This window comes from Eutrema salsugineum, unplaced genomic scaffold (assembly GCF_000478725.1).
Source record: "Eutrema salsugineum unplaced genomic scaffold, Eutsalg1_0 scaffold_2, whole genome shotgun sequence".
NCBI lineage: Eukaryota > Viridiplantae > Streptophyta > Magnoliopsida > Brassicales > Brassicaceae > Eutrema > Eutrema salsugineum.
The window spans coordinates 17283580-17297820 of record NW_006256829.1 but is presented as its reverse complement, the minus strand read 5'-3'; the positions used below and the strand labels follow the sequence as shown (position 1 = coordinate 17297820).

At 32.3% G+C, this 14241-nt stretch overlaps 1 protein-coding gene across 1 annotated transcript; it reads left to right on the top strand.

Moving 5' to 3' along the window:
• Positions 1-10066: 10066 nt before the first annotated feature.
• On the top strand, positions 10067-13912 carry LOC112086612 (ATP-dependent DNA helicase PIF7-like). Its single transcript, XM_024155586.1, has 7 exons — positions 10067-11015; positions 11126-11190; positions 11263-11403; positions 13089-13145; positions 13244-13508; positions 13589-13700; positions 13780-13912. Exons 1-7 carry the CDS (start codon positions 10067-10069, stop codon positions 13910-13912), a joined length of 1722 nt encoding a protein of 573 aa, XP_024011354.1.
• Positions 13913-14241: the final 329 nt, after the last annotated feature.

Genomic DNA, 14241 nt, shown 5'->3' with positions numbered 1-14241 from the left:
AAAAGATGTGGAGAAGTAGGAGAGGTGAAAAAGATAAACCGAAAGAATAAGAAGTAGGAGAAGACATAGAGAATAAAGAATGAAAAGGAAACAAAAAAAACCGGAAGAAAAAAAAGACGATAGAGAAAAAAAACTAAAAAATTAAAAAGAGAAAAAAGACGAATAATTCATATTAATCTTATTTTAGTTAGTTTGTGGATTTCATACACTTATTAGTATTGATTTTAAGGTATTTAATGTTAAACAATATTTTCTTTTTTAAGTTAGCATTATATTAATTTTATATGTATCAAATAGTTGTTCTAATTCTTTCGATTTATGATTTAAAATTTTGTTTTACATTTCAGTGAAACTCTTTGGCCCGCACAAGGCGCGGACTAAACACCTAGTTTTAAGAATAAGACTCTTTGAGTCTCCATGCGATGTTACTATCGAGGAAGGCTCTTCAACTTTCCTCTTGGACTTCTTGGGCTTAACTGTTTTAAGCTTTTTCTTTTACTCTAAGTAAAACTTTTATAAATTAATAATGTCAGGATCATAATATTTTATTAATTTATCATGATATTAATTTATCTATAATTTAATAGTTATTAATTTATAGAGAAAACTTGCTTTTCGCCTATAATTTTCTAAAAATTTATTTGAAATAATATTATATTTTAAAATTTTAAAAAATGCGTAATATATATTATGATTAACAATCATAACTATCACAATAAAATAGTTTTTAATACCATATTAGATTGTCCATGTAAAAATATACATGTTCATAAGTTTAAAATTTATAAAATGACCACGGTTACTATCCGTATTATTGATGATAAAATTGAAGATAACACTATCATACATTTAAAAATATTTACAAATAAGAAAATCAATTACTACATCAAAAAGTGATTATAAATTTTGAATGTATATAGTAAAACACCAATAGAAACTACTGATATAATAATTAGAGAGATAAGATCCATTGAGATTTTAACCTTAAATAAAAGCAAACACATTAGTCATATTTTAAAATATTATATTTACATATATTTTTATAAATGTATATAATTATTAATTTATGTTTTTTAAGATCATATATTTATATAGGAATTTAAAAAAAATTATTATCTTATTATCTTATCGAATTTGATGAATTTTTACATTGGTCCGATTTGGGACCAGTAAAATTTAGTAATTTATAGTGATTATTAATTTATCGAGTATTAATTTATAGAGGTTCTACATTGTCTAATTGATTATTTTATAGGAATTTTTGTAGTATTTTAAATAAACTGTTGGTAATTAAGTGAATGGCAGAAAAAAAAAGCTGGTCAGACTGTTCTACATAAGATTTGGAATATATGCTCTAATATTCTCCTTACTTATGCGCTCGGACCCTGAAAATGTGATATAATCTAATATATATACGACAAAAAAAAATCTAATATACATAAAAAGAAAAATAAAAACTCTCTAGTGTTTGACACCTTCTCAATTTAGAGCAACTAAAAGATTGAATTGTGTCCAACTATGAATTATATCTAGAAATTAGTTAATTTGAATTTAGTTATTTTCAAAATCATTAAAGCAAAAATATAAATTAAGATAAATTTGATTTAATTTTGAACATTAATAACACAGAAATATTTTAGATAATACAAGATTTTCAAATGAATAAACTTGGAACTAACGAGTAAATGATAATAATACAATTTATGAGAGTAAAAATGATAATGAGTTAATAATTTTTTAAGCAACTAAAGAATAAAAATAATAATGAAATAATTAAGACACAAAAGAATTCAACAAAAAACTGGAAAGATAACAAACTATCAAAAATAGAAAGAGTAAGATAGCAAAAATAAAATACAGAAACAGTGATGAAAACTAAGCATGAAAAATAGAAATAGAATAATAAATTAATATGTCAAACAAAAACTCAAAATGATAAACTGAGAAAAGTTAAAAAGTATGAAAATGTAAATATTCAAAAAAAAGTAGATGAAAAAGATTATCAGGATTATTATGAAAAAAAGAACATAAAGAAAAACACAAAAGCTAGAATCCTATATATTAAATGAGAATGTAATTTAATGAAAAAATTTGATTTGTTTTAATTTGATTGGCTTAGAAAACCTCTCTTGCCAACGTTAATGATGACGTTAATTCCACGTCAAATGTGATATGGCAAGGTCGCTAGCTCTGCGCAATTTCATTGGATGATGATGCTGATGTGTAAATTCTGTCCAAATTTTTTATGATATAAAATAATTAAGAAACGAGAAAATCACAAACGAATAAACACGTAGATTTTTATACCCGACCCGGTCCAATTATCTGTTTTTAAAAACATTATTTGGCTCTATACTTCGCAGAAGCCCATTTTACAAATTTTACAAATTTTCTCTTTTAAATCTATTTCTCGCTTATATAGAATATTTCGATATTAAATTCAATTTATTCATGAAGATTTCGTATCTAAATTATCGCTCATCTATGGCAATTCATTTCATTTGAATATTTGAATTTAAAAACATTTCCTGAACTATAGCTATTTTTTCCAACTACAATACGAATATTCTCTAATTTGAATTTCATAGTTTAGGGTTTATTCACCTCAATTGTTTTCCATATATATAGCATCATACCAAAAAGCCGAAACGATACTATCATCTTCTCAAAATGTCTATAGTACGCCTATCTGGAGCACTTATTGTTCCTTTTGCTAAATTAGATCCTACTACCATTCAACAAGTTAGGGCTAAGATATGTTACATCTGGAAAGTGATTAACAAACATTCACGTTTTAGAGTCGAAATGATTTTAATTGATGAGGAGGTATGTCATTTATTAACTCTTACTTTTTTTATTCCATCTTGGTTTTATATTGATTATACAAAGTGATAAAAACTTCGACATAACAGGGATCAAGGATTCACGCTGCCAGCGATGAAGAAATGTTTGAAAAACACCTTCTTATTGAAGGCAAAACTATTTCTATTACTTGCTTTTTATTAAGAGAGTACCACAGTGTTTTTAGGGCTAATTCTTTGCCATTGAAGATTTATTTCTGCCGGACAACCGTTGTGTATGAGATTTATGATTTTCAGCAATAGTGCATGAAAAATATTTGACTGATTTCAAGCGTATCAAAGACGGCAAGGTGGAAAGAAATCTTCTTTTCGGGATGTTTTTTTATTGGTTAATTATATTAAACGTAATACGTTTAATTTTATTATTAATTTCTTGATGCTGTTATTGAAGATGTTATTGGACAAAAAGTGATGGTGGGGAGTATTGAATTTGTTCAAATTAAAGGCAAAAGAATCGGAAAATTGTGGATTACACTACGTGATACCAAGTAAGTGTTGATATTTTTCTTATATTTTAAAAATATTTTTAAAATGCGTCTCTGATCTGTACTCAATCCTCAAGCGATGTTCACTTTAAATGTACTCTATGGGGAGAATATGCATTGATGACCGTTGAGTACATTAAACAACATCTGGAATCTGTCGTGGTCTGTCTGATGCGCTTTGTCCGTATTCAATAGTTCAAACGTGAGTTCTCAATATATTATAGTCCACATAGTTGTATGTAACTGTTAACAAGTTATGCGAAATCTTGAAATTTTCTTATGTTTTTTAGGTGTTATTTCAATATCCAACTCTTTCAACTCCACTAAAATTATGTTTGATACTGACAACCAGATCGTCAAAGACTTCAAAGATAGGTATGTTGTCGGTAATATATACACTTATCATATCTTAAAACAGTATCGTATTAACCATATATCCTTTTGAATTATAGGTTGCCTAAAGACAACCAAGTAGTTGTTCACGCTGATCAGGGTTATTCAGATTTAACCATTACCGAGTGGGATCCTAGATCAGAGGTAATATGTCTTCCGTAATTGTATGTAGTAATATACGTCATGTTTTCAACAATTTTGAAGTTCTGCAAAAATTTAAATTGTTTTTCAATTAATCTTTGATGCTTTCAGGACATTTATAATACTTGCTTTGGATCATCACATCATGCAAACAATCAGATGAATAGTAACGGCATTAGTGAAGACCCCTTCGTGAAATCCATGAGTAACAAGCGTCCTAGGAAGTAATTCCATTAGAACTTTAAAATCCTGGAAGATCGAACAATTTAGGGTTTAGGTGTTGTATTTTTTCAGTAATATCTTATTATCTTTTTAATGATGTTCTTGAATATTTTGTATTCCTGCTTCAAATAATTATCCTTTAGATGTTTTCATCTACATGGTGTTCAAAGTTGCAATTCTTCAAGATAATCCCTTTTTATTGCCAATACGAACCTAACAACCAAATGTTGATTTTGAATCAACGAATCATTTACAACGACTCGCATAGCTGTTTATATTAAATGTAAATTTATAAGGTTGGTAATTATTTGAGAAAATAATGTCAAAGGAAGTTTAATCTGGCTCAATCATATTCATCAATATATTTGAAAATGGAAATATGTGTATTTTATAAAGATACATACGGCTGTATCAGATATCATATATTATTAGCATTTAAGTATCGATTATACCAAGATAGCAAAATGGGGATAACAATAAATTTTTCGATTAAATGACTTTAGTAGTGGAATATACATTTATTCCAAAATTCTCAGAATATTTTATTATAGTTCATAAAATGAAGGTAGATCCCTTATGAAAAATTAAATAAATTTAAACAACCGCAATTTGAATTGACAATACATAATCTTAGGAAACCAATTAATTTAAACAAGATATTTCTACTGAAAAAGAATTACATAGATTTTTAATCGACTATTTTGAAATTTGAAACAGTCATACACATGTCAAGTTCAAAAATGGCTTCTGAGGATAACTCATCTAACAAGGAGAACTCACCTCCACTCTTGAAACGTTAGTTCACATGTAATCATATGGCTGTTTATATGACCGTTAGATCTCAACTATTTTATGTCCAATCAGGTGGGAGACGTAGGTGTTCAAGTATTGGACAATCTTCTAATGAAACGCAAAGTGACAATGGAAAAAGTCAATGCATCCAACATGGTGATGATTCCCTACCTCTCCGAAAACGTAAGTACTATTCCTGATACTCAACCTTTCGTAAGCATATTAAGAAAATCCCTAATGTTTAGTACTTAATAATCTAGAAAATAAATATTCTTATAACATATCATGTTCTATAGGTGGTCGAACTAAGATTTCTCAAACCTCACCACCCTTACAAAAGTGTAATGTGTTATCAAGCTGAGTAGTTTTCTACATATATAAACAATATGTTTTCATTTCTGTAATTATTTTGAACATATTAAAACCATAAATTACCGTATATATTGTCCAGGCGGTAGACGAAGGCAATTCCAAGACTTACCATCTGCTGATAACTCATCTACGATCACCCACACAAATCAACAAAATACCGATACATTATTCGATATAACAAACCAATCAGGTAGATTTCGTAATTATTTTTTGTTAATTTGTATGTGTGATCTCAAATGAATATCTATTTCATAGTGTCTGTTCTCAATTTCTTTTTTAAAAAATAACTTAGATGATTCTAGAAGTCCTTTGTCTGACGTCACAAATTATCAAGGTTTGTTATCAACTCTATGTACATTACAAACAGCTTTCAGCACAAGTTAGCTTATTTTATACTTTACTTATCTTTTTCATTAACAGTTACGAGAAGATAAACAAGATCTCAAACAAACACTAAAAAAAATAAGGGTTTACAAACGTATGGATCTGAGCCTGATGATTCCAGAGTACGACCACAGAACTCCAGATCGAATTTTATTAAAGAGCATCCTCAAGGTATTAGTATGATGTTCTCCAATTTTTAATATATAGGATTATACAATATCCACTACATAAAATTGACCGTTATTGTTTCTATCTTATAGCTTATCAAAATATATATGAGGCTCACAGCGATGACGAAAACGATGACTATGATGAAAATATTAATCCTAATTATGACGAAGGTGAAACTTCAGAAATTGCAATGGAAGTTGATAACGTGGATGCAGATGTAAATATACAACAGACAACCGTTCCCAATGTGTTTGGATAAACCACAAGATTTCAATTTGGAGTTCAACCAAATAGTAAGTACAAATAATATACGTTTATAATTTTTTTTCATATATAACACTATAATGTGAATTATTTCTTGGCAGACTATTATGATGATGGAGATCTAAATTTTGAATGTGGACATTGTGGAGCTTATTTTTGGTATGGAGAGCGGATAGGAAAATCCAAGAGACAATTGATACCCATATTCACGCTTTGCTGCAAGCAGGGAAAAATTGTCCTCCCTAAACTTAGAAATCCTCCAATGGAGTTAATAGAATTGTTATGAAAAGGGGATGCATTGAGTAAACATTTTCGTGAGTTCATCAGAGCATACAATATGATGTTCTCTTTCACGTCATTAGGTGGAAGAATAGATTACGCCATTAACAATGGTCGTGGTCCGTATGTCTTCAAAATGAATGGGGAGAATTCTCATCAAATTGGTGATATGGTGCCAGACGTTGGAGAGATGCCTAAATTTTTGCAACTTTACATCCATGACACTCTTAATGAGCTATACAATAGAATAGCTGCTTATGGGTACGTATTAGATTCATTTCCTAATACTTTATGTTTATCTAATTAAAGACATAATATGTGCATACTTTATTGAATAATATCTATTTGTCATATTCTTAGGACTATGGGCGCGGAGACCGATAATTTCAAGTATACTGTCTTGGAAATATTGAAGAAGATGCTTGACAAAGTCAATCCATACGTCAAAGTATTTAGACAAGCTAGAGATAGATATGAGGCTGATGGAGGGGTGACGTTCAAATTGAGGTTGATAGAAGGAAGATCTGCTGATGGAAGAATTCATAATATTCCTACTTCGGATGAAGTTGCAGCTTTGATACCGGGTGACTTTGTTTTGAATATGGAAACTAGAGACATCATTATTGAGTCCAGTACGGACGGAGGATTCCAAAGGATTAGTGAATTACATCCTGCATATCTTCCTCTCCAATATCCTTTATTGTTCCCATATGGCGAGGACGGTTTCCACCTGAAGATTCTAATTGCGTATGACGAATCCGAGGCTAGGAAACGCAATGCGAGAGTTTTTTTGCATTCCGGCTTTGTGAGAGACGTGGTGAGGCTCCTACAATCAATCGATCAGGTAGACTTTTTCAACAGTTTCTTGTGGATGCGTATACCATGATAGAGTCCAGTAGACTACGTTATCTGTGGTTCAACCAGAAAAAGATTCGTTGTAATAACTATACAACTATAAAGAACGCATTTGAAGCGGGTGCCGAAAATCTTAGTTCAGAAGGTCCAAGAATTTATATGCCTGCGAGTTTTACCAATGGACCACGGTATATGAATCAGCACTATCTGGACGCTATGGCCATATGCAAATATTTTGGTTTTCCGGATTTGTTCATTACATTTACGTGCAATCCAAAATGGCCCGAGATTACACGGTATCTCCAGAAATATAACCTGATAACAGAGGATAGGCCAGACATTATGTGCCGTGTTTTTAAGATGAAGCTGGATAATCTGATGACTGATCTAACGAAGAAAAAAGGCGCTATTTTTGGTCCAACAGCTGCCGGTATGTTTTATTGTTATAGTAATCCATTGGTGAAATTATGTCATTTAATTTATATATCATAGTCATACCATGTTTTAACTTTACTATAATGTCTTTCAGCTATGTACACGATAGAGTTCCAGAAGAGGGGTTTGCCACACGCCCATATTTTGTTATTCTTGAAAGATAAGAATAAATTACGAACTACCGATGATATTGATAAGTACATCAGCGCTGAGATTCCCGATAAGAAAACAGATCCAGACCTTTATAATATTGTTGGTGAAAATATGATGCATGGACCATGTGGAGCTGCTAAACCTGACAATGTTTGCATGGTGAACGGGAAATGCTCAAAGAGTTTTCCAAGACCTTTCAATGATGAAACTTCGATGGATTCAAACAGCTTTCCATTATACCGGCGGCGCAGGGATAATAGGTTTTTCACCAAAAATGGTATAAATCTTGACAATGGATATGTTGTTCCATACAATAGGGATCTTATGTTACGTTATCCTGCACATATAAATGTTGAGTGGTGCACTCAAACGCATGCTGTGAAATATCTTTTCAAATATATTCATAAGGGTCCTGACTATGTCTCTGCGGCTTTAGACAAAGATGAGGATGGAGTTGTGGATGAAATTAAGAATTATTATAACTGAAGGTATATTTGCAATGATCCTATATATTATATGGCCTATATGATTATAATATTTTAGAGACGTTTAAATTATTTTTTTTTCCCTAAAATGTAGATATGTCTAGGCTTGCGAAGCAACATGGAGAATTTTAGGTTTTCCAACTCATTATAGGAGTGTTTCGGTGGAAAAACTTTGCTTCCATCTCCCAAACGGTGAAGTTTATGTCCATGATGAAGACGAACCTCTTGAGTCTATTTTGAAACGGGTAGGTGTTAGTGTTTCAATGTTTCTAGGTTGGTTTGAAGCATGTAAAAAATATCCAGATGCGTGTAAGCTAACTTATGCAGAGCTACCAACACAATTTGTTTGGCATCTAAAGGATAGAGAGTGGAAGCCTCGAAAATGAAGCTTTGCTATTTGAAGGATTGCTCATATCCATCCAAACGGTGACGAGACGTACTATCTGAGGATGTTAATTAATATAGTCAGAGGTCCAAAATGTTATGATGATATTAAAAGAGTTGATGGCGTTGTATTTAATACTTTCAAAGAAGCGTGTGATGCGTTAGGATTGTTGGATGATGACAAAGAATATATCGAAGGCATCAAAAAAGCTAGAATTTTGGCTTCATGATGTGATCCTGGTAAGGATCTGCCCTTGATCGTCACTCTAATGATGAAATAGGCCTTGGAAACAATCGGAGATTGTTCAAGGGACTTGGGGAATCGATAGGAGACACACAAGAGCCGCGGAACACTCTTGATACACCTACTTGAATCTTCTAAGTGATATAACACACACAAAGTCGATTCAAGGTGTTTGTAGGATATGACACACCAACAAACGTGATCTTAATCTTTAAGGAAAGAGTTTGAGAATAAAAGATAAGATATTTTGATACAAAGGAGTTCAAGCGAATATAAAGAAGAAAGAAAGAAGAGATGAGTCTCACAAACATTAACTCAATCTCAGAAATAAACAAAGAACAAGCTGTCAAGTTTGAATTCGATTTAGACGCTCCTCTTGATGAAACAGTTTGGGCTTAGGCTTTGTGGACTTAGGCGAAATAGAGATCCATTCTTGCCTCATTAAAAACCTATCTCAAGAAAACCCAATGGGACAAAACTTGAGAGAGGGAAAAAGAGTACAAGCCTGGATCTCAAGCCCACTTAGCCATCTTGGACTTGGATCACAATCAGGGTGCTTGTGATCGGCTCTTTTCCCTCTTGAATCGAGTCAAGACCTTTGATGATAGCTCCAATGATTTGCTTGAGCTTCTTAGTCCTTGATCGAGTCATTGGACCACTTGGAACGCTTAAAAGATCTTCTTGATCAGCTACAAGCTCTAGTTCTTCAACTACTTGCTCTCCATCTTCTAGTTCCAACTCCAAGTCTTTGTTGTTGCTTTCCAGAATCACATCACTTCAGGATGGTATCTCAGGATTTTTTTCAGTATAATATTGCTAGGTGATTGTTTAACACAACCTGGTGTAGTCTGGGAAGCAACTTGGGAGTATTTGACTGATGATATACTTTACAGACGTCGTCTTGAAAGCGGATATGAAGGTATGGAACAGTTGTAATTATTTAATACATGAAGCTTGCTCTACAAGATACAATTTCCAACTTGGTCATCATTCTTAAATATATCTTTGTGTGTTGTTATTGTTGCAGGTTTGAATTTATCGACCGAGCAGATTAAAAATATAGCATTGCAAGAGATTCAGGATTTCTTAGAGAGCAGAGGACGTTCACTAAAGAAATAAAACTGTATGCCAAAACCAGATAATTTCATGGAGTACAACGGCAACCGATTGATTGATGATGAACTCAAGTACAATGTTGAGGATCAAAGAAAAGAAAATGAGAGACTTCTGGCTATGATAACAGATGAGCAGAAAGGTGTTTATGAAGAGATTTTGGATGCTGTTTTGAACAACAAAGGTGGTGTTTTCTTTGTATATGGTTTTGGAGGTACTGGTAAAACATTTCTTTGGAGGTTCCTTTCAACCACTATTCGATCCAGAGGTAAGATAGTTATCAACACTGCATCGAGTGGGATTGCTGCTCTGTTGTTAGAAGGTGGTAGAACAGCACATTTGAGGTTCGGAATCCCAATAAATCCAGATGATTTTACACAATGCAATATGCCTCCTGGATCAGATCTTGCCAATTTGATGAAAAGGGCTGACCTTATTGTATGGGATGAGGCTCCGATGATGAGCAAGTATAGTTTCAAAAACTTAGATAGAAGTTTAAATGATATCATCAGATTACCTGTGAGAAAACCATTTGGTGGGAAGGTGGTTTTTTTTGGAGGTGACTTCCGTCAGATACTTCCGGTAATTCCTCATACTGGCCGATCAGAAACAGTTATGGCAACAATCAATTCTTCAGCACTATGGGATGATTGTACAGTTTTACAACTTACAAAGAATATGAGGTTGCTTGGTGGACTAAGTGATGTCGCTGCCGCTGAACTTAAGGCATTCTCTGAATGGATATTAGCTGTTGGTGATGGTAAAGTCAATACTCCAAATGATGATGTTGTGGATATTGACACTCCAGAAGATTTATTGATCAAAGATTGTGGCGATCCAATGAAAACTATAGTTAAAGAAGTGTATGGAAACTTAATAAGTAGTCAACATGCTGAAGACTTTTATCAACATCGTGCTATTTTGAGTCCCACAAACGAAGATGTTGATCAAATTAACGATTATATGTTTTCATTGCTGCCAGGTAACATATTATTTATACAGATTATACGTACTATATATATTTATTGGTCCTTCTATTGAATCCCACTACATATAATAAAGTACTTAATTTCCTATAATGTATATTTATAGGTGAATTACATACTTACCTGAGCGCTGACAGCATTGCACCTAGTGATAAAGACCCATCTCATAAGGTAACATATCCTACTGAGTTTTTAAATAGAATCAAAGTTTCTGGATTGCCCAAACATTGTTTGAAACTTAAGATAGGTGCACCAGTTATGTGTTTGCGTAACATTGATCCTAAGGGAGGTCTATGTAACGGCACTAGATTGATTGTTACACATTTAGCTCGCCATGTTATAGAGGGTAGAATCATAACAGGAACCGATAAGGTTGGAGATAAGGTTCTCATTCCTAGAATGTTCGTTACACCTCCGGAAACGAGTTTTTCTTTTAGAATGCGTCGAAGACAATTTTCTGTGACATTGGCTTTTGCAATGACAATCAACAAAAGCCAGGGTCAATCTCTTCAAAATGTTGGTTTATTCCTACCTAGACCAGTATTCTCACATGGACAGCTATATGTTGCATTATCAAGGGTGAAGTCTAGGTCTGGTTAGAAGATTTTGATTACTGATAAGAGTGGTAACGTGCAGACGAAGACAACTAATGTTGTGTACAAAGACGTGTTCAGTAAGATTTTTAGACGCTCTTTACGACAATCTGTTTAGGTTTTTATGCGATTTGTAAACATTATCAAATTAGCCTGTTTTGCAATGGCCCAATGTCATTCTGAACCAGCTTTAACGCTTTCCATTGTTTTATACAGTATTTTTGTAATGTGATTTTAGAGATATAGTCAAGCATGATTGAGGTATTTAAAAAAAATACTAAATATATGATAAATAATAAATGACTAACTATCATAGATATTAACTACATTTTATAACATATACGACAAATTAAATAAGTTACAAGTAATCAAACGTAGTATCATTTATTCTGTGTATATGAACAAAACTTTTTTAACTACTTAGCATAACGTAATGTTATGAGAATGTACCGGCGAAACTGTACTCATACAATAATTGGAAAGTTTGATAATTAAGAGGTTATAATGGATAGTAGAATCTGGAAGTTATATATCCGAGATTATCGAGGACCACGTATATTGCTAGAAACGGAGATAGTTCAGTTTATGTAATTATTTACTTCATCTATTATACTGTTCTTGTCAGGGAATTTATGTCAGTGATTAATGAATTTTTTTTTTAGTACTATAACTAATATAAAACCATTAATTTTCTGTTGTCACTATGGGTATGAATATTATGGTTGACTTATTTTCTGACCCATATGTTAAAACTACAAATACATTAATTTAATTATTATGTCAATTTCTAATTGATCTGTATTCTTTATGATTCTATTTTCTTTGTCGTGTTACATTTGCCTTATTTATTATGTACATACTTGAACTCTGTAACTGAATAACAAATGACAATAAGTATATATGTATTGATCCTCCCTTTATTTTGTTTCCCATTTAAAACGTTCAAGGGTTAGAATCGTGTAAACAAGACTAATAACAGTATATTACGCAGTGAGAAGTTTATATAAATTCCATCTATTTTGGTAATATTAAATATGATAAAGTGATTTTGTTTAAATATATTTGGAAACTCATAGTTCTGATTTCCTTTCTCAAATACTGGGAGTTCTTGAGTTGACATATATCTCATCTATTAAATACTGCACCGTAAAACTTTATTCTCATTTATACGACTTACTTCTTTGCTTTTCCAATCAGCATTTATTTCTCACTTACCCAACTAACGCAACAGTTATTTACCCTTTACTAATTACCAAAAATCGCAATCTTTCAAATTAACAACTCTAAGTTTATTCCACTCTTTCTATCCAAAACTCAGAGATCTCCTCCTTTTGTCGATCACAAAACTACAAAGCAACAACTGCTAAACAAATCACTGTTTCAAAAATTTTGATGGCAACCTTTCTCAAACTTGATTAAATTTCCCTCAATGCTCCTCTCCCAACGATAATCGTTAAAGTTATTCGACAATGGCAGGAATTCAACGTCGACAAAAGGCGATTTGAAACACACTTGATTCTTGGCGATGAGAATGTAAGTGTAGTTTACCATAACTTTTATTAATACAAATTACTTTAGTCAGTCTAGGATTTTTATATATAAATTATGATATCGTTGGTATATATTGTTAGGGTTATAAGGTTGAGGCGGCCATCGATTTGGATCTCATGCCCGTCCTCACTCAAAAGTTAAAAAAAGGAGAGTTGAATGCGGTTTCCTTATTTCAAATCGTCCATGCTTCTGGCTCATTCAGGAATACTATCAACAACCATTTCATCATCATGCATGAACACACCGTTGTAACCAAAATCTCTGCCCGTAACCCTAAGCATATGATGGATTTCATCCCCTTCGAAAATATCATCAACCAGAAGATATGCTCTCAGTACTCTGTCGGTTTGTATTCTGAACCATCATGATTTGTTAGAGGATAATGTTATCCCGTATAGTTTATTTAATAGAACGTATTATCGCAGACTTGATAGGTGTTATTATCTTTGTTGTTGACTTGAAGAGTTTAGAAAATGATCCTGATGCTTTGGTACATGGACCATGGAGCAATTTGGAAATTGAAATAAGAGACATGAAGTAAGTAGTTAAGTTATTAGCAATATGACATAATAAGAATATCAGTCACTGATGATATGTATATTTTATTTTCAAACAGCTTCAGGGAACTTACAGTTGAACTGACTGGGAAAACAGCAGTGGAGTTTTGGAGAAAGTGGAAAGAAATTGGAACATATGAAATGGTGTTGACTCTTAGGATGTTTCGCGTTTTCTATGATTCTCAAGGTTAGTCGTATTTACTTTTCTGAATTAACATCTATGATACCTAATGTTTTAATGATCCTCATATGGAAAAATAATTAATATATAGGATTATATTTTGTTATAGGCGGCTTCTGGAAAATTGGCTTTTTCCAACCTAAACTATGAAAATATATTAAATTCATTCCCGAATTTGTATCTGGTGCTTAAACATACTTCAAGTTTGTAATTAATTGAATTTCATACCCAAGCTTTCAACTTTGTGCTAAAACATACATTGATCAAACGGTGTTAGAGGAACCGTCAAGTCTTGTCTACGTGGCCGACATGTCAGAACGATGTCGTCTTAAGTTTTCAA

Bases quoted from the DNA above. Each gene is read 5' to 3' on its own strand.
- LOC112086612 (XM_024155586.1), top strand. From the start codon at position 10,067: ATGGAGTACAACGGCAACCGATTGATTGATGATGAACTCAAGTACAAT. The intron at 11,404-13,088 runs GTTCTCATTCCT...CGACAATGGCAG, and splicing joins CCGATAAGGTTGGAGATAAG to GAATTCAACGTCGACAAAAG. The intron at 13,701-13,779 runs GTAAGTAGTTAA...ATTTTCAAACAG, and splicing joins ATTGAAATAAGAGACATGAA to CTTCAGGGAACTTACAGTTG.